Below are 25,431 nucleotides of genomic sequence, written 5' to 3' on the forward strand. Positions count from 1 at the left end.
CTTCTGCCAGGTGCTGGGAGTTACCTACACAGTGGTCACTGATTTTTGTAAGTAAATACTGTTGTCAGATATTGAGCACTTGGCCATATGAAGTGAAGAAAACTTTATGACATACCAGTACTTGTGTTTTTCATTAGGGGAAAAAGGAATCCTGAGGAGGTTTCGATTATTCAGGCTTTTTGCTATTTATTCAAAAATGAAACTAAGGTTAACAAGATTACTAAAATAAGAAAGCATCACACCAACAAGGGCCATACACTGAAGTTTCTTCCCCTGTCCCCCCCATACAGCTCTCATTCAACCCTGCAAACCAGTCCTAACTTAAAGAGATGAATTCTGGCTGATCTACATCCTTGAATTTGTTACGTAGTTTTGAGTTACTTCTAATCTACTTTGCATTTCACATTTATTACACATTATTTTGACAGATCCTTACCAGATTAATATTGTACGTTTTACATGTCAGATCATCCAAGCTCTGGTTCTGCAGCTTTTCTGTTATTAGTGTTACCATGGTAGTTGTTCCTTTTCCACTGCTCACACAGAAGTGTTGGAGGCTCTTTCGGTCTCTTGTTTCAATACTCATGAGCCATTTCTGTTTTGGTTTAAAGTCTTGAGATTTATGCTTCCATCTTATTGCCAAAGTTTATTTCCAACTGCTGTCAGTGTATCATGTCTGATTTTCTGTAAAATTGAGGCAGAAAAAAGAAAAAGTCAGAAAAAATCTGTTTACCTCATAATTACTGTTTTAATAACAGGACTCACGTTTGGATCATTTATTTATGCAAGAATATCACTCTTTGACCAATGCCATCGCCTGGCATTTCAGATGACATGTCTATCCATGAAAGAATACTCCTATTGAGATTTCATTGATTACAACTGCAAAAGGGAGGTGATACTCATTCATAGTAAAGATCAGGATATTATTTGGTTGTTTTGTAGTATTAAACTGGTTCTACCTAGGATTTTTATCCCAGGCAGAAGGAAAGACTTCAGCTTTCCCTCATTTAACTACTCAAGTCTTAGCCAGGTACACCAGAACAGCATACAAAACATGCAGATACCTACCAAACTTTTCTGTACATTTAACACATTCTACCATACTGTTTCATTGCTAAGCCTTTCTTAAGGAGGGTGGAGCAGCAGGTAGCTCATATGCTATACCCACTTTCCAAGCTCTCAGCTATTTCTAATATATTCCCTGTGGGTTTTATTTTTAAAAAGTTACGTAATTGCTACCTGTCAGCAAACACCAGCTCTTAAACTTGTAAGCAGGACAGATTACCATACATGTAAAAGCATCACTGACAAAAGCTTAGATATCTTTATTCTGTGAGCAGTCATCTAAATCAAAAGCACCAGGTTCACCAGCTGCCTCTTTCAATCCTAATGATCTTCTACATTATTTCTTTCCCTCTCTCTTCCCTCAACATCAGTAACCTTAAACTGCTACAATATAATTCCTCACAGTCTTCCAGCAGTCTTTATTAGCTGGTTATTTCTACCACAGCAAATGGACCTCTGTACTTCCCTGAACTCCACCCCATTCTTCCAGTTCAAGAAGAAACAGAACAAAAACCACAGGACTTCAGCTTCTTCATTTTCCTTCTTCTATCATCACACCTTTCAGGCTCACCACAATCCTCAAATTCACTTCCAGTTTTCAAAACTAAGGCTACATTAATATTAATAGTAATTTCTTCATAGTACCTTCAACAAACTCCCCATAATTTTGCCTTACTGTCTTAATAAACATCTTTCCTCAAGTCATGCTGAGGATCCATTAGTGACATTAACCATTCTTGCTTATGCTTTAAGTTGGTCAGGGGTACTCAGTGACTGCTTAAGGAATTAAAAAAAAAAACCAAACAGGAAAGATCTATGCACAAATTTCTGTATTTTAACAAAGCAGCATGACTCTTGAGGAAAGAACAACTATGCTGCTAGGACCAGAAGTTTAAAACCTAGCAAACAGAAGTCTATGGTAAAAATACAATAGCAGAATTATAAATGAAAATTTCCATAAAATATTGCCTCTTTTCCACACTGCTTCTTACCAGCTGTTTAAATACCCAGTAGTAGTAAGCAAAAAGCAGCCACTTGAGTCCATGACCCAAGTTAAACCCGTTTAAAACTAAGATATTAATAGTATTAATGGTATGTTAGATTATCTTTTAAACCTGTTGCCTTTGAGTACATCCTCAAATATGATTTTCATCTGCTAACCATACACTATTTCACCTTCACAGGAATCTGTTAGGTAACAGCCTCAGAGCTGTTCCACAATCACAATTTCTATACATCTTTTGCCCTTAATCTCACATCTACTTTTATTTACTATAAGACAGGATGCTTACAAGTGCTCTTCAACCACAAATAATGGTCTGTTTTTACTGAACATGCCCCGTCTTTCAGGAAAGCACCCAACTTGAAATATTTACTACATTTTGATCTGAAATCACACCAACTCAAATATCAAAACCACTCAAGTTGAAACACTCATTGGTAAAAGTTGCAAATACCCTTTTCAATGTAAGCAGCATCTGCCAAAGCAAAGTGGAGTTCATGAAATGCTATGCACATTTAAGGACAAGTGTGTGAACAGAGCAATATTTAGAACAGCACAACCACACATCATAATGTCCCTTTTAAACCTGGTAAAGTTTAAACTAGATCTAGAAATCCAGAACAGAAGTAAAAAGAAAGGCTGATTGATGGTCAGGAATTGTCCACATACAGACTTAAAACATACCAAAGCTGAGAAGCTTAGTAACTGGCACAAAGACTTTCAGATTCATTTTAAGGATTAATACTTCCCCAACTAAGAGGCCACTACTAAAAACCAACTGAAAAGTTCAGCAGGCGTTTAATTAGCTTTTCTGTTTAGAAGGGCCATATAAGAATTTGTGCATGTTCTTCCTCAAGGAAAAAAGCAAATCCAGTAAAACTACCAAAGATGGGGGAGGAACAAGGACTTGTTCTGTAATCAGTTCACCATAATGTAGTTAGATTCTTAGTTCTTTTAATCTTCCAGTGTTTCACTGACATCGTAAATTAGCATAATACCAGCCAGACTAAGGAAAGAATAGATGGAAGAATATTAGTTTTTAGTTAATGAACCAATAGTTTCAGTTGCATGAAAAGATAAAGGAGAGGCAAAAGAAATCACAGAAGCATGGCACTATCAGAATCAAGCTGAATTGTACAGTTATCCACATTCTTAAACCCTACCAGCTACTGAAAGTAATACTTGAGAGTTGCAACCATTCAGGCTCTTTCTGACAGTGTGAAACTCAGTCAGTTCTGAAACACCAGCAAAGTGGAGATTCCAAGAAGCGTCTCATTTTAGCAACTCACTTACCAACAGTATTTTAAAATTAAACACTCCACTGAGAAAGATTTTTTTAAAAAGTGTATATATAAAGGGTTACATGGGACAGCGGTGGAAAAGCAGTGTTACCCAGACAAGCCTTCATATATCAACTACTCCCCCATCAGCAAATTCCATTTCTCAGTACCAAGTACCAACCCTAGGAGCACAAATTTTAGTTCGGATCAGAAGCATGCTTTTAAAGTCAGTTCTCTCAGCCTCCTTTAACTGCTTCATCTCACATTATGGATCATCAGTCTCATCCAGAAGTAATCCATGCTGAAACAAAGCCAGAAGGTGCTCTACAGCCACCTCCAGGCATTCAGCACACTGCACTAGACCAACACTGGTCCAAAGTGAGTCAACTAGGTTTTCCATGCTGTGGACATTAGTACACTACAAATCCGGTCCTGTTGGGCAGTCCTTCTTGCCAATGATGACTTAATGAATGTTTAAGTGGACAAACTGTTGTCATAGAAGCATAGAATCATTTAGATTGGAAAATACCTTTAAGATCATCAAGTCCAACTATTAACCTAGCACTGCCAAGCCCACTACTACACCATGTCCCTAAGTACCACATCTACACATCCAGGGACAGTGATTCCACCACCTCCCAGGTAGCCTGTTCCAATGCTTGGCTACCCTTGCAGTGAAGAAATGTTTCCCAACATCCAATCTAAACCTCCCCTGGCAGAACTTGAGGCAGTTTCCTTTTGCCCTGTCACTTGTTATCTTGGAGAAGAGACCAACCCCCACCTGCCTACAGCCTCTTTTCAGGTAGCTGTAGAGAGCAATAAGGTCCCCCTTGAGTCTCCTTTTTCTCCAGGCTAAACAACTTCAGTTCCCTCAGCTGCTCCTCACAGGACTTGTTCTCCAGATCCCTACCCAACTTCACTGCCCATCTCTGGACATGCTCCAGCACTTCAAGGTCCCTCTCTTGTAGCAAGGCTCCCGAAACTGAACCCAGTATTTGAGATGCAGCCATATTGCCACCACACTCCTACCAATTCCAGGTTGCAGTTTGACATACCTCAGCTGCCAACATAACTGCCAGCACATTTTATTCTCTGGCTATTTGTTGCCCACAGCAGTATACCAGCAAGTGATTTTGCTACTACACTGAGAATCAAGTGTAACATCAAGGAATGTTTATAGTTGGATAAAACCAGAGTTCTTCCTTTTTTGTTTCCTGGGAAAGGCTGTCTTCCAGCAGGATCAGTTCCCCAGTTTGGGACACAAATGCTTGTGTGGGCACACTGTGGGATGGTAATGCTGCTTATTGAGGTACCTGTCTGACTGCAGTGTCAGGAAAACAAAAAAAGAAAAAGCCACATGAGAGCCAGTTGACATCAGCATTTCCTACACTGAGCCAGGTAGATTCTACTATAATTAGGAATTATATGTCACCTTCCAAAGCATGGTTTGAACATGATTTGCTCCTTTTTCCAATTCATATTTCCTCTGACTAGTCAAACTCACCAGCTTGCAGTGATCTGCAATCACCCCTGCAGCCTCAGCACCTTAATTCAAAGTCGCCAAAGTCCTGGTTCATTCTAGTTGAGCTATTTATACTCTACCAGGAATTGCCTCCCTCATCTTTGCTAATTAATATTGGCTGTTAGGAGGCAAGACATTCCCAAGAGCCACTCTAGCTTCACTACGCTGTTGTAATTTTAAAACTGCGTTAGTATGTATTTGCAAGCCTTACACACTTTTGGCCCTCAATGCCTCCTAGAAAGAAGTTCCTTACACTACAGAAAACTCCTCATGGTATTTTCATGTTTTAGGCTTTTTTTTTTTTGCTTCAAGACATGCATTTAATTTAAACACAGAGATAGCAAGCTGTTTTATTTTATGGACTTTTCCCATCATATTCTCTGTCCAGCACCGGTTAAAAGCTGCTAACTTGTTTTTCAGTTTCTCCTTATCATGCCCTTTATGCTCATCAGGCCGAATCCCTCTCAAACTGCTCAGAACTTCATACTAATTGGATTTTCAGTAAGAGGAACATTTGACCATCCTTGTTAGGGCAACATGGATCCTGCTGAATTTGCATTTCTTCAGCTGCCCCACAGCACAGATCTCAGCACAATCAAGTTCTGCCTACTGTTGCGAGTACGTGCCCTGCTTTCTACATAACCTGTAAGCATACCCCAAACATACACACCTCTGCTGTCACAAGTCTCTACAGGTAGCAGCTGAGCCAGGCATGCAAGTTCAAACACTAAGATCCTCCAAGTCTGAGGTAATAACAATGGCCCTTGGTGCTCCAAGTTGGATGAAGTCCTACAAGATTATGGCCATCCTTCCTATAGCACACCATCTTTTATGGAGCCTGATTAGCTAGAGAGAGAAAGTTGAATCATCCAAGATAAACATGTGTAACAGAAGAAGTTAGACAGTTCCTGTCCTGGGAGAGACTTAGTCTTACTAGGATCTCCCTAAGGCTGGGGGGTAGAGGTGAGAGGTAGAGGGAAGAGAAGCTATTTTTATTGCTGAAAAGTAGACTAATGAAAAGGAATAAGACAAACAATATTAAAAAAAAATCAAACTCCAAACACGAGCCAAAGCTAACATTCCTCACAGTTGGAGAATGAGCTGCGATGGAATCAGTATTACCATTATCTCCGATTTAAAGTTCTGTTCTATGACATTCCGAAGTTTGAGGGAAAGTAAAGGTTTATTATTCTATCCCTACAGTACTACTAAAGAGATGATTTTATTTCATTAAAAGTTTAGCCACGAGTAGTAATGACTTGTAAAATCTCTGCCAAAATTAAGGGTGGAGGTAGAGGAAAGTAAATGCTCATGTCACAAATTCTGTATCTTCTCAGTGACATCACTGGGGTCTTTTTGGGGAAGATTACTAAAAATATGGATTACCCACCCCCCAGTCAATTAAAGGATGTCAGAGGCTCATCCAATTTGACAACCTACTTTCAAAGAGATGAAGAGTCCTGATGAGGAATATAAAGCCAATTCAAAAATCTCTTCTTGGCTCTAAGAAAGTAAGGCAGCCAGACTCATTTCCAACCCACTCCTCCTCCTCTGCATCCTGCAGGACAAAATGTTCCAGCAACAGCTCATCTCACTGGGAAAATTTACATTTGTTTGAAACTTCTGAATTTCTCCTGTCTCTGGAAGCTCCATCTTGGATGATGAAGAAGAAAAGATAACGAGATTTTAGACTATTTCCCCATAACAAAAAAATGTAGGTGTTTCTTGACGATCACAATTCCATTTTTTCTGTCTACGGGACTAAAATTACCCAGTGAGAACAAAAAAGGTCATTCCCTCTTTTCTGTTCCTTTACATTATGCCCTACTCTTTCCTCAGAGTGCTACATGGAACCCTTATTACCAACAATCCCATAAAGACATACTTAGCCAGATCCCAGCAGAAGAAAAGGATTAGCTAGAGTCAAAATTCCAATTCGGATAAGTAGGTCCTTTAAAATATTATCTCTGCTTCAGCAAGCCAAAGCAGCTAATCACCCCAGCAGTACTAACTCCAGATCTAGATGATTTTGTTACTAGACTCTAGATGAGAAGTGTCGTGATTTTTTTGTCTCTTTGCACTTTCTGCAGCATCCAAGATGCATTTCAAAATTGACCCATTATACAAAACCAATCAAGTCTAACAAAGCATGGTCTGTCCTATCCTACTTATGCTTGAAGCAAGACCATGGAAGACCAGTGTTTTAGAAACTGCTAAATATTTCACACCATCTGAAAAAACCTACATAATGTCTAGTTTCTTGCAATGCAAAATTCCAGCTTCCAAACAGAAAGAAAACATTCTACTCCTAAAACTACACATTTACCACAGCGCTAAGAAGTTCACAGGGAGGCTAAGCATTCCTTGTAACATAAGTATATTAATAACTTTTAGCCCAGAAAGGATCTCACTAGCAGGCATTTAAAGAGAATTATTTGGACTCTACCCTTTTCAGAACTAATCTCCAACTTTCCAAAATTTCACATCAAGTCTAAAAAGTTTTAATTAAAAGTTTCCTGCAGCTATAGAATTATCCATCAGTGTTTTGGGGGACAGGTACTAGAGGGGGGACACACCTCAGTTTCCAGCATCTCATACTATAGGGATCCTCTCTTAATGCACAATTAACTATCACTCCTTTATTTTGTGAGGTTCTCTACAAAAAAATTAAAAAAACAGTGCATTAGAACAACAGTTTCTGACCAAATGGGACAAAGTGTAGAGTTTATAATCCTAGTTTGTATTCTGTGGAAGTCATTTCACAACCATCTAGCAAATCCTGTTTAAATAGTAGTTCCTCTCCCTGCAGAGTTCAGATGTGACAAATTAAGGTAAGGCTCAACAACACTCACTACACATGCTAGAACTCAAAACAAAGCCAAAGAAGTTAGTTCCAGCATTTGCAATCCAGAGTTTCTTTTAAAGACTAAAGAGATATTCCTTGAGCTACAGCATCTCTTAGCTTTCTCCATGCGGTCTTCATTTCATAAGCCAGTTTTAATCTAGGCTTGAACACCTCATAATACTGAAGCTTCCTTATAATAAAGTTTGCCACAACTCCAGCACAAAACTGCAAAAGGGGACAAGAAAAATATGCTAGAAGGCATCCTTTATATTAACTGATGGCCACTGGAGTCAAGTTTCTCAGCTATTCCACAGGCTCAGGAAGCACAAGCAGTATTAAGAGCTCACAGCTGTCTGCTGAAGACCATACCTCACTTAATGTGCAAGTCAGGACTACATTTCACCATTCTAAGGTCAAAAAACTAGGATTTGATTTGTTACTGCCCCCAGAGATACACAAGAATAAAGAGTAGGTCCACTTGCCTCAAATGCTCAAAATCACTACAGAGCTCAGCATTTCACTGTTTTGACCCTTAAGCATGATTATTCTAATACCAACTGGTCACTGAGACAGCTGTGACAAAATATAAACCATTACTAAAATAAGGCTGCACCCTACACACTCATTTCCACACCATCTCCCACACTTCAGATGTGAGAGCTCCTATAAGAAGGAAGCAAAGCCTCAACCATCATACACAGCATTTGGACACTGTTTTATTTAAAATACAGTATGTTTCGGCAAATCCCTTGAACTCAAAGGGAACAAGTAGTACTCAAGAGTTTTCTGATTGAAAAAACAGACCTTGTTCAAAGAGTGAGAGATGGAGAAAACCTACGGCAGATGCATCAGAAATAAACTAAAGAGAATATCCTGGCTTAAGATGGTGGTTTCCAGTTTGCAAAACTCACAGCCAGATTATGTGCTGGAAAGAGGTTAAAGGTAATTCTTTGGTGTACAAATTTCTCATTCTTCAGATGCAGAATTCATTCAGCTTGGCTGAGAAGCACATACCAAATACAAACCTAAAATTGTTTAATAAAATTTGCATTAGAAATGGAAGATTTTACTCTGTTATACAATGAATGTTATCTGCAATAAATACACTACTCTGTATTTCTCAAGTTACTATTAGCTTGTTTGGCTTTATTTTTAAATAAAGAGGAAAGTCCTCTCCCAGAAAGGCAAAGGAAGGGTTGAGACAGGAGATGTTAAGCCTTTGTCACAGTTTATAAAGTATATTTCTCAAAGCAACAGAAATGGTGGAGAAGCAAGCTCAAGAGACTCTTTTCCAGATTATACCTAATTAAAGCAGGGAATGTATCACCACAGAAAACTAGGGCTAAGAACTCAACCCAGCCAGAGGTTAAAGCATTTATTATTGAAAGCTGGTATCAGTAATAAGTCTCTCAGTCTCCCAGGTTTCAACCTGTCTTTCAGACTTGAAGACTTCACATTCACATCCCAGACGAGTCATCCTGCATCTTTTAAAGTATCTTTGTCAGACGGGAGTGCAGATGAGCTGTGCCTTGTGCCTGATCCTGTACAAAGACGCTTCAGAAAGATGCTTTTCCAAGATGCTTTTGTTACTTAGATTCTCTTTCCTAAAATAATCTACCACTACTTAACTGACAGGCAAGTATTTCACTAATTTTGCAGAAGGATATTTACATCTCTACTATGTTTGGAGTTCCATTTGAATAAGCCATCAGCATTGGTCTGTGACCAGTCAGCTCCCTGCAACATGTGATTTAGACTGTTTTCCTTCTCGGCATTGCTGCAGAAAGCACAAGATGACATCGCACAGTGCTGAGGATCAGGAAGTCTGGTCTACTGAGGCTTTTAGACCTGAATGCCAAGCCCTTTGCTTACTATCGCAACTTTCAGTCTATGATATTACTGGAAGCTTGGAGCTCAGGTCCTACACAAATTATTTCCACCTCCACATGCTGTGTATAAATATTTATTTAAAACCAGTGGATGTATTTATTTAGTATACAAAGCCTCCAGCAAGATTAAAAAATCGGACTCATAAATAATAATTTATACAGAAAAAAATCAGTGTTTGAAGAAATACACATACCACCAGCCTAAGTTTTCAGCACTCCCACCAAAGCAAGTGATCGATATTATAAGACCCACAAAATTTTATTTTATTCTAAGGCTTGCAGGGGGGAACCCAAACAAAACACAGCCACATAGATGAGGACCAACTGGTCCTACTACTGATATTTGCTTCATTCCATCAGTTAGATAATAAAAGCCCAGGACAAAATAAAGATAAGCAGTAGCACCTTTCTGCATGATCATAGTGTTTGCCCTTAAAAATGAGAAAGGTTGAAGAGGCATGTACACATTTTAAAAATACTCAGGCCTGAAAAACACGTAGCACTGACCTTTAATTTGTATGGCAGTGACAATGATGATTACTCCACACACATCCTGCTCCCCCATGACAGATTGAAACAGTATCAGTACTGAAGCACTAGTCTATTACCAAACCCTATGGACTTGGAGCGGAGGGATTATACAAATTTCCTCCATACATCATGGTCCCAAAGCAGACACTGCTAATAAACCTCCTATTTGCCTTCAGGTTCATTCTGAAGAGTTTCAGACATCTGGTTGGCTTGTTTAAAACAAAAAGCCCAACTAGTAAGTTTGTTTTTATGATCCCAAGTGTGAAATGTTCTTGGTGAAGGCCTCAGGCCACATGAAAAACACTTGTGTTAAGATGCTACTCCATGGCATTTCAGGGATCTAATGAGCTACATAATCTGCACACAGGGCAGTCTCTCTAACATTAGCTTGCGTACAACTATGGAAGTTAAAAACAACAAACCTATGCTAGTCCAAATAGTTTTCAATAAATAGTACAGCTAGTGAACTGCAGATACTGCTAAATATAGAACTCAAGTGCTTAGCAGCATTCTGTATATATCTATATCTCAATGCTTACAGTAACATGAAGTACTTCTTGAGCCTTACTGTCCTAATTCTCTGTACTATGAATAATATTTCCCTCTCAAGACAAAGTACTATGCCCAATTTATGGTGTAAGAACAGTTTCAGTCTTTGTCTCAAAATTGTAACTCTAGAATATCATTGTGCCACTGTACTGAATGAGCATATGTAGATGCGTATCCTTATTTTAGGAGTTTATGACAAATACACTGTTTACAGATTTTCATATAAAACCCAGAAGTCTAAAAAAGAAAAGTTACAGGAAGAGCTACACAAGAGTATATTTCTGTGTAGGTTGCATACAGTAGTTATAGCTTTCTGCTACATTATCTATCTTGAACGAGCACGGAAATGCATTGAACAGATAGGAGATATGGTGTGTAACAGGCAGCCAAGTTCCTGCTCATGGCCCAAACTTGTTCTCTATCATGGCTGACCATCTGTAATTTGTTACTCAAGAAACTTGAATTTGTCTGGCAGGAGACACCACCTCAGGAGGCAACACACTTAAAGACCTCAAGTTTTACAACACCCATCTAGGAACTTGATCCATCAGAAAAAAAGCTTAAATACCTCACAGCTTTCAAGTAGCAAGAATTTTCTTTAACAGAAAGTGGTCTCAGGTATCGCACTACAAATACCAAAATTGAATGTCAGTTTGGACAACTTGTTGTGGCTGTTCCTTACTTTGCTAAGTTACAGTTTGTACTGACTTGGTTATTCATCACATTCCAACTTCTGTTTTGCACATCCCATAACTTTTTGAACGGTAATGTCTCTGAGGAGATGTGCACTTCATAGAGCAGTACGCTCTAGTAAATGTGAGCCCTCAGTAACAGTCTACGATGCTCCAAGTATGAGCAGACCACAAATTAAAGTCCATTAAAATAATAGAATGAAATACAAAGACAAAAGCAGTATATATATCAATATTGTGTGTGCTTTCAGCACTCAATTCGGATATTAATTCAAGTGTCACCAGGGACATCCCTCTTGCCAGACTTAAGGCACTTCAATAAAAATTAGTTCAGTTGAGCTATGCAGCTCTTACCAGTTCAGCAGACCATTCCAAAAGCAAGATAACTACTTTGTCTATGCATTCAGCCTCCCACAGCACACTGAACAGCTGGATGCAGGAAATGCTGTGCTAGAGGTCAAGACACAAACCAAGAGGTACACAACTGCAGTAGGTATTTGGAAAAAGCATTTGTAATAATTACATGAAGTAAAAGAAATCTCAAGAGACAAAGTTACACCATGTAAGAGATGATGACTCTCTTAAGTCAGAGAAAAAAAAAACAGTGATCTCTAACTACATCAGTGTGATTTTTTTTCTTTAATACTGAAATAAAAACCTTCTGCCTGATGGAAAAGCTCAGTATTTCACTGTGTGGTACCTCAACACTATCAGATGTTTAATGAATGACTCATTAATTCTACGAGCAAGTTCTGTGGAAAGACTCATTTGCCAAAGTGGATTCCTAGAAGTCATTAAGACTCCAAATCATGCAGTTTACTCACACAGTACGGGCTAACAGAACCTGTAATTCAAAACCATACCCCTGTATGGGAAGCCAATGGGCAGAAGGTGCCAATCAGTACACAAGTATTATGGACCACATTTCAGTTACTATAGGGCAGAGTAACTCCATTTTATTTCAACCCAAAAACGCCAGCTGAAAAATGAATGTTGAAAAGAGAGAAGAGCCTCTAGTTTTAATCTTCACCGACTGGGACAGAAATTTAGCAGCTTTAAATGACGGCAGGTAAGTCACTCGACTAGCAAGTCAAGCATGTAACATCTGCAGACAACAGTGCAAGAAAGGACAGGACCACGACTGTTCAGCAGGGAAATCTGTGTCCTCCCACTTGGGCAATTAACTTTACAGATTACTGCATTCTGACAAGATCAGTTTCTAGTAACCAAGTTGAAGGACAAAACAGTAAAGACTATCAGATAAGGTCAACAGTAAAAGAGATGCAAGCATGTCCTCTCAGGTCTTCTTCACCTGAAGATGCTTCATATTTCAAATTATCTTCCAAAACAAACTTGATAAAGTATGTTTTAGATAAAGCACACTTTTTGAAACAAGCTGCTGAAATTACATCTGTGTTTCTGGCATCTTCACTCATGCAAAGTTTAAGCATACTATAGTCTGCATAAAGCAGTAACATCTTTTCTGCTGAAGATCTGAAACAAACCACTGCATTAGGGGAAGTCACTGCCACAGCACCTGGACCCAAGAAGTACTGAAGTGATAAACACTTTTGACAGCTGCATCCTTTTCTGCAGGTGCAAGAGGCATTTACTTCATTTCAGTTTGGCTCAGCTTAACAATTAAACTAGTTTAGAATTTAGAAATCAGTTTGGTTTTATTTGATCCTCCCAGAGAAGGGAAGGTCCCACTGAATCAGTTTCAACATTTAAGACTGTATATTTAACAGGACTGAACTTTAGAGTTTCAAGGATACATGGCGTTTTGCAACTGATTACATTACCAAAATTTGAGCATCGCGCACCACAGAAAAGCCTTCCACAACCAAGTATAACCCACCTTGAGAGAGCCTTTCTTAACACAGTTCCCCCTGTACCACCCTCAGTTGCAGTTTCCATAGCCAAGCTTGCCTAGCAGCATCACTGACAGCAGGATGCATTTAACAAGCCTAAAAAAAGCATCCTAACAAAAAAAACCATATCCCCGTTTCTATGGCCTATTATAAGCTTGGAACAGTTAATTCAGCCAAAGGTGCTAAGAAGCTAAGCAAGTAAATCCCACCCTGAATATCTAACCTGAGGGCAGGAACTGGGATATGCCTTGGTTTACAAGTAGTGAATGTACAAACACTGCACTCAAGCACAGCATCCATCCCCCTTTACCCACACCCCCAATCCACACCAGGCACCACGTCCTTCACAGATAGTGTGGGGGATACTTCTCAGTTATACTATTACACAGCAAAAATTGAAGTTTTGGGATAACAGCATGAAGCTCTTAACAGCTTGAAGAGGAGATGTAGTGATCTTAAGAAAAGGCATTATGCAAACAGACATTAAAAAGCCCTTTTACTTTTTCATAACATTAAAAATAAGCAACTGTACTTCATCTTGTGCATCAGAATTCAAACAAGTACTAACATTCTAAAGTACATTCAAGATACATTTCACAATCCACATCGCCTTTAGCTTCTCAAACACCAGGAGATGCTGCTTTACTCTTCTGGCAACATACTGTAGGTTAAAAGCAATCACTCAAGTCATCTCAGCTAACAAACATTCAACATCCTCAAAGACAGATTATCAGACTTTCTAAACCTCTGCTCAATTTAAGACTACAGTGTGATTTCAAAGGATAGCTGTCAGTCTCCCTGAAGCACACAGTGGAAAGAATGGTTAGAAAATTAATTATGCCAGCTTGCAGGCAACGGCATCAAAACTTTAACTACACTCAAATATATCTATGCGATGAGAATAAACTGTTACATATGCAGGCACTACAAGCAGGGCAATGATTAGAGCAAGACTAAAGAAATTACTGGAAGGTGGAAATGCAAAGTAGTTTGAAAGTTTACAGGGAGAGATGCTGGAGAAACAACAAAGACAAGTATTTACAGAGCCACAAACAATCCGAGTAGAGACAGGGCTCAGAAATCAATTTCTATGAAGTGCAAGATTCATTATGAATCAAATTCAGCAGGCAAGATACTACAAGAACTAAGATTTCAAAGAGAAAGTTGCACTCAGATGTCAACAAATACTTCCAAATAAAAATCCAAGAAAGGTACCCTAAAGAAAAGTTAGCTCCAAGTAGCAGGGCTTAGTCTTTGTCACCTAGCTTACAATGCAAGAGAAGTTTCATTTCACAAACAGAGAGCTTAAAACAACCCTAACCACCGATTACTTCAGAGTCACTCTACAACACCTGGAACTACCTGCAAGGTACCAGAATTAGGGTGTTAAGTGATATATTTGAGTACAGCCAGGAACAGACCACGCTTTTTAAAAAAAGTTCAGACATCAGTTTCTGAAGCTAGGCCTGCCTTCATTCCACATTATCTTCAGAAAAAAGGTCTCCAATTGCCCACATCCCAGCAGAATCCTAGAGGAGAACAGGGAAGCTTTCGTGAGCACTAAAAAGTAAAAGGTGGTGAGCAGCACCCACTAGGTTCACTTTGACATCAGAGTAACAGAGGTTAGGGACAGAGGAGAACCTACTGAGGTCTTATACCTAGATTTAAAGACTTCAGCTACTGGAAGGTAAGCAAAGGCCGTACAATGAATGCAATACTATGAATAACCATACCTAGAGAGCAGTTATCAATGGTGCATGGGAGAGCACACCAAACATCTCAGTTCACAGATTTCTTTGTTTCCCATCATCTGCTCCCAGCAAAGTAGGCTTGTTTGAAGTAGGAGAAAGGCAAGAAGAACTGCACCACAGCACTAAAATCCTGCTTAACTCCGACATACTGGAAAAACTGTTCTGTGAGAAGCAGGATACAATTCAGGTTTGAAAGGTATGCTCAGGCAGGATTAACCGAGCAAACCAGAGGGCAGTTCTTCAGAAGAAAGCTGTAGGCTAGGTTGGATCAACAAACTGACCTTGAAACAAGTGTTAAGCTGTTGTAAGAACGTCAAATGTATGGGGATGCATAAACAGGAATACGAGCTCCAGGGCATATGAAACAGTCTTTTTACTCCATTCAGCACAGGAAAGCCTCAGCTGTAGTACAAAGTTGGGCTTTAAGCACCACACTCAAAGACCAATGTGAACCAATTTGAGAGAACAAGAATGATTAGAGCTGAAAACACATGACCTCTGGGGAAGGATTGAATACCCTATTTTATTTAGGCCACAAGTATCACAAGGCTCCAGGGTGGAGGGCAAAACAGAAACAGGAACATGACAAAGAACAGCTCAAATATTTTTAAAAGATTACTTATTATTACTAAACAGCCTCAAGTTGCACCAGGGGAGGTTTAGAAGATTTTTTTCCTAATATCCAATCACTGACAGGGTGGTCAAGCATTGCAACAGGCTTGTCCAGGGAGGTGGTAGTCAAAATCCCTGGAAGCATTCAAAAAACATGTCGATGGTTCAGGGACATGGTTTAGCCCTGGACTTGGCAGTCCTGGTTTAACAGTTGGACCTGATGATCTTCAAGGTCTTTTCCAGCCTAAATGATTCTATGATTATTACAGCAGAAAGTTGCCCAATTCCCTGCATGTGAGGGACATCAGCTTGACCTGCAGTCAGGAGCATGTCTAATACCATATTCAGAATAAGTTTCAATGCTGAGAATAGGAAAGCACTGGACTGAATAGAAAGTAGAGCTGCTCAAGCTTCTTGTATGAATCATGTTAGATGTGCAATACTGCTACAGGGCAAGGGCCTCTTACAACCAGCCTACACCTCTTTCAGCCCTCTTAAAAGGCTACCTCAATTTCAAGCCACTGTAATATCTTTGCTTAACCTCCTACACTGTACTTTTTAGTTTCAGTGAGCTAGAAGTTACTTCTCTGATTTTTCAAATTAAAACTTCAGGATTTACATGTTCCAAGTTATTTTACCACACAACAAAAAAAAAGTCACACCTGCCTCATACTTTCTTCACACAAAATAACTCAACTCCAATTATCTCCCATGGCAGTATGCAAATTTCAGCAATCTTGCAGAATCCTGTCGTATCTTTCTCCTGACCAACAGAAAGCAGAAGCTGATTACTTCAGAAAGACAAGCGTGCTTAGCCTTCTAACAGCCTAGGACAGCGATGTAATAGCTTTCATTGACATAGTGTCACAAAGCACCATCACACAAACATATGCGCACAACTCTTACTGCAACTATCGCCTTAGGCTTGGTTAGGACTTCCTGAGGATGGGAAGTGCTGCAGGCAAACCAAATACTCCAAAATAAAAACTAAGATATGCAGGATTTTACAGATGGGGAGCTGAAGCAGACAGCATTAGCTACAGCCAGTCAGAGGAAGTCTGCACCTGAGAAGTTACATGTTTACATTTAAATAGCAAAATCTAAAGTCACTAAACCAGGAAAGAATTAACTTGTAAGAACTCAAGCACAAATAGGACACCTAAGCAGCATACAACAAGCCCCAAATACTATCCTTAATCCATTCTCTGTGGTGGTTTTGGTACTATAAGTATTTATCCAGGTACTCGTCTGCTTTGTTTAAATGCCGTCCTTCTGATTTGTGAAACATGAAAGTAAGAGAACAGCAACAGTCCATCTTACCCTCCGGGAATTCAGCAGCTTCAAAATATTGAATATTGAACCAGACAGGACTGCTCAGAATGTAGTGCCATGGAAGATGAGGTAAGCAAGCATGCACATAGCCAAGCTCAAGCGGACTACTGTGATACAAAAAACAGCTGCAACCTCTGTGGCCATCTACATGTTGACCAAGAAATAAATGCTGAGCAGCAAGAGACAGAACCCCACAGATCTAGACCCATCAGGCCTCAAGCATGTTTCCACAACTCTATTGATTTGTAGTCTACATGACATCTGAGGCTCCAACTTTTTAACCTTTCTCATATTCTGTATACTACTTTTGGACTGTGGAAGTTGATAAAGCAACAGGGTTTGACAAGATCCAAATGACATACAGCTTTTATCACTTGCATCATCCCTTAAATATGACAAATTTTCATTCTTCTAAAACCAAAAGAGGTCAAATCAACAGAAATCTTGAAGTAAGACAGGAAAGTACATCTTTCATTGGGAAAGCAGGGGGAGTTAAAGGAAGCATTACCTTTAGAACAAGAATCCTCCCTATAAATAAACTTTGGAGGGTAGAATAAAGAATAGTGGATACTACGTAATGTTTGAAACTGTATGAAACTGATGAATAGTTTACTAGTACAAAATCTAATGCCACCATTAAGAAGGTAAACCACAATACATGTGCACAGCACTGAAGGAAAGATTTAGTGCCACTAACAATGCAAACTGCACTGAGCAAAAATTAAACCTGCTGCAATAATAATTTGAACTGCCCAATTAGGTTAAAAAACACATTTACCCTACAGATTAAAAAACCTCCCAAACCCCTCAAAGGCATTATATGCTGTTCACAATGTTATTTCAGATGCAAATTAGAGACCTAAAGTTAATATAACACAACAGAAGTTCCTATTATTCTCATTCACAGCTCAAGGGGAGGCGACAGTAGAAGAGAAGCCACAGCCTCCTTGTATGAGGTCTTACTAGGACAGTAAAGGTTTTTCTTTATTTTTGAAGTCAATCCACCTTAACCTCAGGGTAAAAACTGCCAAATCATAAATGTGGCATTTCATAAACCCAGAAAAATTCAGTGCATTAACAAATAACCAACAAACCAGCTGCCAAGAATGGTTGGATGAGAGGAGTGTTAAGGATAAGCAAGTATTCTTCGGGAAAAAAAAAAAGAGAATTCAGATCATGTCTTCCAGCATCGCAGATCTGTCTAAAACACAAAAGTGAAGGTACAGACAGTGCTGCTACAGTTATTTCTTCGACTATTTTCTCTACCAGCTGGGTTCCAATTTTAAAACTCAGCAAATGCAGAAACAGTTTTCTTCCATCTCAGATGCCTTTCCCACAATGACATGTAGGTCTTAGTATACCAAGTAGGTTTTGCAAATTACACTTCTAATGACAGCTCTAGGTAAAATATTGTTTAACACTCTCAGCTCTATCTGTACAGCCACTTACACATGCTAAAGAGCAACTGCCGTTGCTGGTACCGTATGTCCGAAACTCTAGGCCTGCAATTTGGCATCTCATTGACAGTATTCTTCCCTGTACTTTACTAGCATTTTATTTTCACAGGAACTTAAACCAATGTTGTCATACTAAATTCAGAGCAATAATGCTAACATTAGGTAATCAGATCTTGATCTTACTGTTAACACCCAACAAGCAAAACATAGGTGATGGCCTGCGTTTCACTAAACTATGATCAAGCTCCAACAGCAAAAAGCCAACTATATTAGTTTTGGTTTTGTAACTCAGGAAGCTTCTCAATTTAAAATTTCGTATTTTCTAGAGCATGATATTCAACTGCTTACTTATAAAAAATAGTGCTGTCAGTAAACCAAGAGCCATAACCCAGATAATTTTAGTAACAACCCTGCCTACTTCCTCCCCTCAACCTAAAAATTAGCAGAAACATGGCCTTCAGAAGTTATTTGTGCCCACTACAAAACATCAGAAATTAGCCAAGGAGTTTCTTAACACCTTGTTAATGATTTTTCCCAAAATAGAAAAGCCAAACAGCAGAAAATGTAGAAATGGTAAATTACCTTGATTTCAGGTTTTTCAATACTAAACAATACTGCAATAACCAGTTGGGTCATCAGTGAAAAATTTATAAAACTGCCTAGAAAGGAGTTTAAAACATGCCCACATCACCGCCCACCAGTCCCCATCCTCCCCCTCCTTTTTTTTTTATTTTTACAGACCTCCTATTGAGGGGGAAAGAAAACCCTTAAAGAAAATAATTTTCTGAAAACATGACTGTCTCAATCCCCCTAGCACAGTGCTTACAGTTAGAAGAAAGCAACAAAGCACAGACCTTTTATACAGACTATTTCATCACTGGATTGTAATACAACACTGCTAAAATCTTGTCAAGCACACAAACTTCATGACATAGTAAAAAACACATTGCCAACATAAATGGCTACCTCTCAGGTATACACAGTCAATAGATTAAATCAACTTACCTACCAAAAAAGCATCACCCACTATGCTGAGTTCAAGCAGCTGTTTTCCTAACCATGAATTCCTTCCCTAGAATTAATCAACAGGGCTGCCTTCTGCTCAATTAACCCTCCCTTCAGGAGTGCCCATAAAGCCCTTCACAGGTTTCTGTGTGTAGTTTCAGCCCTCCAGTAAGCTTACGTTCCTTACAGTATCCAGAATAAAAGTTACAGCTACTTCCGCAATGGACAGGAATCTCTTACACATTCTACCATAACATACTGCAAAATTTAAGTTTACATGTAGATTGTGCAAGATTAAAGACAAGGTTCTACGAACATTTACTTTCAAGATCATTCTTCACATAAATACCAAATCTCAAGAACAGTAATCTAAAAATAGTCCACGATGATTTTTTTTTATAAAAATAAAAATGAAAGTTTTAAGCAAGCAAAGTTTTCTGTGAAAAGAAAGCACAAAACTTGTGAGCTCAAAGGGGAGAGGGAAGTTCAGACAAAGTTTCTGTTTATATTATGACCAAGAAATGACACAAAAAGAAATGTAAATCCTAAACATTTAGTGGAAAATATTAGTATTAACAAGACTTCTTACTAGTATTTAAGAAAACTCAAACCAGAAAGGACAAATTCTTAGAACAAAACTCAAAACCAGCATCAAAAAAGTGCAGGAGCAAGGAAAAGAATTGTTTGGAAAGTTTTAAGTACACCATGTTTCTAAAGGGAATAATCTATCAAACCACAGGAGGTGACTAGAACTGCCATCATCACTGCTAACACAAAGGAATGTAGATTGGTGGGAGGCAACAGAGGAAGGGGGAGAAAGAACAGGGAAGGGAAAAGGAGAAGGAACTAAAAGAAGGAGCTACAGTAATGGCTACCAGACTTTCAAGGAATTCCTATAGGAAGGAATAAATCTTTCATGATTGTGTTTTAGTGTCTTTTTAAATAAGGCAAACCATGCAACAAACTGCAGTCATCTCAGTAACGTTAAGCTTTCAGTTTATCTGCCCCCTATATTTTCATAAATACAGTTTTATGCCTTTACCAAACTTTCAAAGCTTAACACAATGGTTGCAAATGCAAACAGCATTCCTTCTTCCAGCCTCCTTATTCTTCTGAATCATAGTACCCTGCAGAAAAACAGCTTTTCAAGAGGAAGTAGGGACGTTTAACTACACCAAATTTAAAATATCCCTTTACAATTATTTAATCAACTTTAATTCTCAAGTTGAAGAGACAATAACCACGGGTTACACACTGGTCGGTAAAGGCTGCTAGAGGACAGCCAGATTACCACAGCATGGAACATCCTGAAAGGATATCATGAGGGGGATGATCTTGCAAATCAGTATTTTGAGTTTATGTCCAATAGGCAGCATGTGCTCCCATATGATGAGGGGTAGCATATTGTAACTGACAAAAAGAATAGGGATGATTAAAAATAACAGACTTATTAATATGAGTAGTATTTCCCAGAAATTCAAAAATGAGCCAGTAGTAAAGCCATTTTCTAGTTAGGAGTTCCACTAGCTTATGTGGAACTACTTGAAATGTACATTTTAGGTCCTTACACATACTGATCTCCTGCCTCTGGGTGCATTTCTACAGGCTTTCTGAGAAGCACAATAATTATAAAGGTAGAAGCTCTTTGGGCTTGATAATGTCTGTTGCATGTCCAATAAAACCAGATCAAGCCACATGCTTCATCAGGAAAGTTTCTGCTATTCAGCAAACATCAAACTCCAGACTTCATAAGCCTGACTCGAAGCAAACAGACTATTCACAATTAAAACACATCCAGGAACACTTCAGTGCCACAAGATACACAAACTTACTGGTTCTTGCCAAAAATGGCTTTGACAAAAATATTTTCTAGCAGTCAGGCATATGAATGGGAGGCAATGTAACAGTAAAGGCTGTAATAACTGTTCTCAGGAGCTAATTTTAATGTAAGCACAGTGAACCAGAAAACAGATTTGACCAGCTGGCTCAATTCATCCCGAGGCCTAGAACTCGGCATGCACATGAAGAGCCACTGGTTTATCTGGTCTGAATCACCACTCTCAACCCTCCAAACCTGAACGTTAGGGTACTACCCCCAAGCACTCTTTCTGTAACCCGTTTTCTGGACAGTTATGACAGACATCTCCTTCACCTAAAGAGAAAAACGCCATAAAGTCCAGCTCCGTGCCAGAGAAGTTGAAATAACCACGGCTAAACCGGCGGGTCCCCCAGGCCGGCCAGGCTCTCCGCTCGCCTCGCGGCTCCTACAGCGGCCTCCCGAGAGCATCCAGAACGTGCGGCACGCGTTCCCTCCGGGCACACGGTTCTGCTCGCCCTCACGCTGTCCAGGCGACGTTTAATAAGCCAAATAATCAGAACAAAGCCACGGTCCTGCCCTTAGAAAAGCCGGGTTCACACAAAGGGCCTATTCACTCGCCGATCCCGGACTTTTGAACCCAACCGGTCGTTACACTCAGGAGGCATAAATTAGAAACCAACTTTCCTATCGCTGAGGGAGGGGAAGGGAGAAAAAGATGACGGCTTTCTCCCCGGAACCGCGGCGGCGGGCGGCTACCGTGGAAAAACGCGCCCCTGCGCCGAGATAACCCTGCTCTGGGGCAAGCGGGGGGACTCGCCTCCGAGGTACGACCCTGCAGGCATGTGTCCCGCCGGGCAGCGGCACAAAGGGACGCGGAGCCCGGGCATCGGCCCTTCCCCTCCCGCCGCCAGGGCCCTGGCCCTAGTTGCCAGGGGGCTCCGCTCCGCCGGCCCAGGGCCCACCCAGGTGGCGGCACCGGCTGACGCTACCAAGTTGGGCTTTGGGGTGTTCTGTCTCTGCCAGGGCCGCGGGCAGCCGCCGTTCCACTTCCAAAGGCGGCCTGCCGTTCCGGGCAGGGGAAGCGGCAGCCAACGCTCACCTCCGCCGGCGGAGCGCGGCCCCCGGTCCCGACACCGTCGCAAATATAACCCCTACCGATATGATCTATCGATATAACTGGAGAGGCGAGCAGCCCGCAGCTCTGCGGCACCGGGACGCCGCTGCCGCGGGGAAGGGCCACCCCAGGGTGACACCTCCACGCCCCAGGGTCCCCCCTGCGCCGCGGCGGAGCTCGCTCCCCCGCCCGCCGAGAGCTGTCCGGTCCGCCCCGCCGCCCGGGCTCCGGCAAGCGGTGCGGGCCTGGCCGCCTCCCCTCCGCCCGGCGCTGCCGCCGGAACGGCTGTTACCTGCCGGCTGCGCTCGCCCTCCGCCGCCGGGCGCTGCCCGCCCCACCCCCTCCCCTCGGCCTCCCCCACCGCAGCGCCGGTACCTGCGCCCGCCCGCCCGGGCCGCCTCCCCTGCGCGTATGGACCGGGCTCCCCAACGGCAATGGAACAAAACACAGCCGGCTCCGCCCCCGCCCGGCACCCGCCCGCTCCCATTGGCTGAACCGCCCGCCCGCCGAACTTTGACCCGCTCTGCCATAGGGCGGCGGGGCGAGCCGGCCCGGCCCACAAGGGGCGGGGGGCGGGCCCGTTCCCGCAGGGACGCACAGCTGCGGCGCCGCCTGGGACGGGGGGGCCGCGCCGACTACAGCCCCCAGCAGGCGTTGCGGCGGCGCAGCGCCCTGCTTTCATTGGCTATCCAGGTACCGAGGGGGGGGAGCGGCGCCCGTGGCCCGCGGGGCCATGACGTCATCGCGTCCCCGGATGGAGCCGCAGGACGGACGCGGTGCGCGGCTGGCGCAGCCAGCGGGACTCGGCTGGCCGGGCTGCGCATGCGCGGGGGCGCCCCGGGGTGGGGCGGGAGCAGCGGCGGCGCTTCCCTCAGGGCGCTGGGGCTGCGGCCTGGCCGGTGGGGGCTGCTCCTCCTCAGGACCGGGGCCCGGGCGTGCTAGCCGGTGCTGTCCTGCTGGGTTTGGGTCTTGTCGGTCTGAGGGCGACATCTGCCACGGCCAGGCCTGGCCCAGCTGGTTGCACCCGCTTGGCAACGCTGGCAGGGCCCCTTCTCGGAAAGGCAGGGATGTGGGGGCTTTGGCCTGTGGCAGTCCCTGAGGGAGCGGGAACAGCACCCGGGGCTTCTTCCAGAAACCCTGGCCGTGGCTTGCCCTCACCAGCTCCCGCTGCTTACGTTACTTTTCCCCCATAGCTGGTTCTTCCAGCTTCCTCCGCGGGCGTGCTGCCCTGCGCCCTGTAACGGTGTGCTTACACTGCCCTCTGCTTGCCTGCTCCGTGCTTCCCTCAGCTGGCTGGCAGCTTCCAGACTGACCTGCTGGAAATACTTCAGCTTCATCGCCCGCAGGGGTCCCGTGTGGTCCCGAACTGGTGCTGTCTTCTGCCTTGCTAAATGGAGGGCAGAAAAAGCCCCAACATCTGCTTCTCACTCTGCAAGAAATGTTCCTATGGGAGTTTTTCAGAAGCAGTTATGAGTCAGCCGTAGTGAGGAAGTGGGATGTGTTTGGACAACAATTACACTGTATGCTTGTCAAGGCAGAGCCTGCTTTATGTGGGTGCATAATCCTTAAGATCATGAGAAAGCAAACCCTGATTTACTGTTGCCTACAGGCCTAACATTACTGAGGTACAGATATTTTTTATTAATGATAACTATTAGCAAGCTCTTCTCATCCCTTAACAAACATCTGTCGTTTCTGTGTTCTGCAACCTTGTTCTTCAGCGTTTGCACATGGAGTTCTATTTAACTCCCTCACCTTTCCTTTGACCTAGAAGTTTTTCAGCTGGCTTTACTTATTATCCTGCAAGATTTTGCTCAATTACAAGCCGATGCTGCAATAGCTACCTGAGTTACCGTTGCAATGCAGAGTCCAAACCAAAACCCTGTTCCTGGGAAATCCTTACTTTGGTTTGCTTGCTTTCTAAGCTTTCAAGCTTTAACCTTAAGAGACGGATAACTTAAACACAATTTTACTTCAAACAGCATTACTGGGTTTTGTTGCTTGGTCTTTTATCACTGTCCTCTCATCTTTTGCATGTTGTACAACCCAACTAGTACCCAGTTTTCTGAAAAAGTTTGCGTGTTTGTTTTATTTTGATAAACCTTAGGCTGACTTTTTTTTTCCTATAGTTTTCCAAGATACCTTTCCCAAATTATAAAATAAATATTTAAATTAGTTCACTGTAAGATCAACACCTACCTCTCTTTAGAAAGATCTTGCAAGCGATTAAAGGTACACAGAGAAAAGTTCACAGCTTTCTCCCGTAGCTCAGTCCTGGCTCTTGAAATACTTTCTGGTTGTGCTCATTTTGCTCCTGGCCTTATTGTGAATTCTAGTACATGGGAAATCGTAGTTCATCTGCTTTCATGGTCCTGCCCATATATTTGGCAGGGATTTGGCTCCATCCTGTAATCAGTTTTGTACACAGAATTCCCCATTGAAAACAAGTTATCCCTGAAGCATTTTATTGCTAAATCCTTAGCCAAACTTAGAATTAACAATTTAGCTTTCAAAAAAATGAAGTCATAATATAATTTTGTCTTTCACAACCATTATATCTAACTATTCCACTGGAGTTTAGCAGCTCAGGCGTGAGATTTTGATGTAAAGCTGGTTTTCCCTCACTTACAAGTTCAACCATTTTCATAGTTTTGAAACATTAATGTCCCTCTCGGTTAGGCTACAATACTTTCTTCCAGCCTCCTGCAGTATTTCTAGTGCAAGTAAAGGTAAAACCAGAAAGAACTTTGTGTTTCTGAAACTGAATTGTTTCTTGGTTGCGACTATTTACTTACAGCCATGGCTGTAGCGAAGGGGGAAGCATGTGAAAGGAGCTACAGCCACCTCCCCCAACAGTCAGAGCTTCTGTGTTCAACTTCCATAGGCTGGCTGTTTCCACCTAGGGTAAACACTTAAATTATCTTATGGATTAGATAACTCTTAAATCTTCTTTCTCTTCTTATGTAATGCTCCCCCATAATTTCTGCCCAGATTTCTTTTGTCACTTGCCATTCTTTTCGCCAACTACATCAGATTTTTTCCATTGTGACAGTGGCTGATACTCTCTTCTTTTGGGGTGCCTTTACCTGTC

General features: G+C 41.7%; 1 protein-coding gene across 1 annotated transcript in view; it reads right to left on the reverse strand.

The window, feature by feature from the left end:
• Positions 1-22,807, reverse strand: part of FAM53A (family with sequence similarity 53 member A) — a 73,933-nt gene extending 51,126 nt beyond the window's left edge. Inside the window, exons 1-2 of the mRNA XM_040592006.1 lie at positions 22,716-22,807; positions 437-684 (exon numbers count right to left, since the gene is read on the reverse strand). Of these exons, the coding sequence (XP_040447940.1) occupies positions 437-586 (150 nt within the window). The 5' untranslated portion in view covers positions 587-684; positions 22,716-22,807. The remainder of the gene's footprint in view (positions 1-436; positions 685-22,715) is intronic.
• Between the last annotated feature and the right edge of the window lie 2,624 nt (positions 22,808-25,431).

Source organism: Falco naumanni, chromosome 1 (assembly GCF_017639655.2).
Source record: "Falco naumanni isolate bFalNau1 chromosome 1, bFalNau1.pat, whole genome shotgun sequence".
Classification (NCBI taxonomy): domain Eukaryota; kingdom Metazoa; phylum Chordata; class Aves; order Falconiformes; family Falconidae; genus Falco; species Falco naumanni.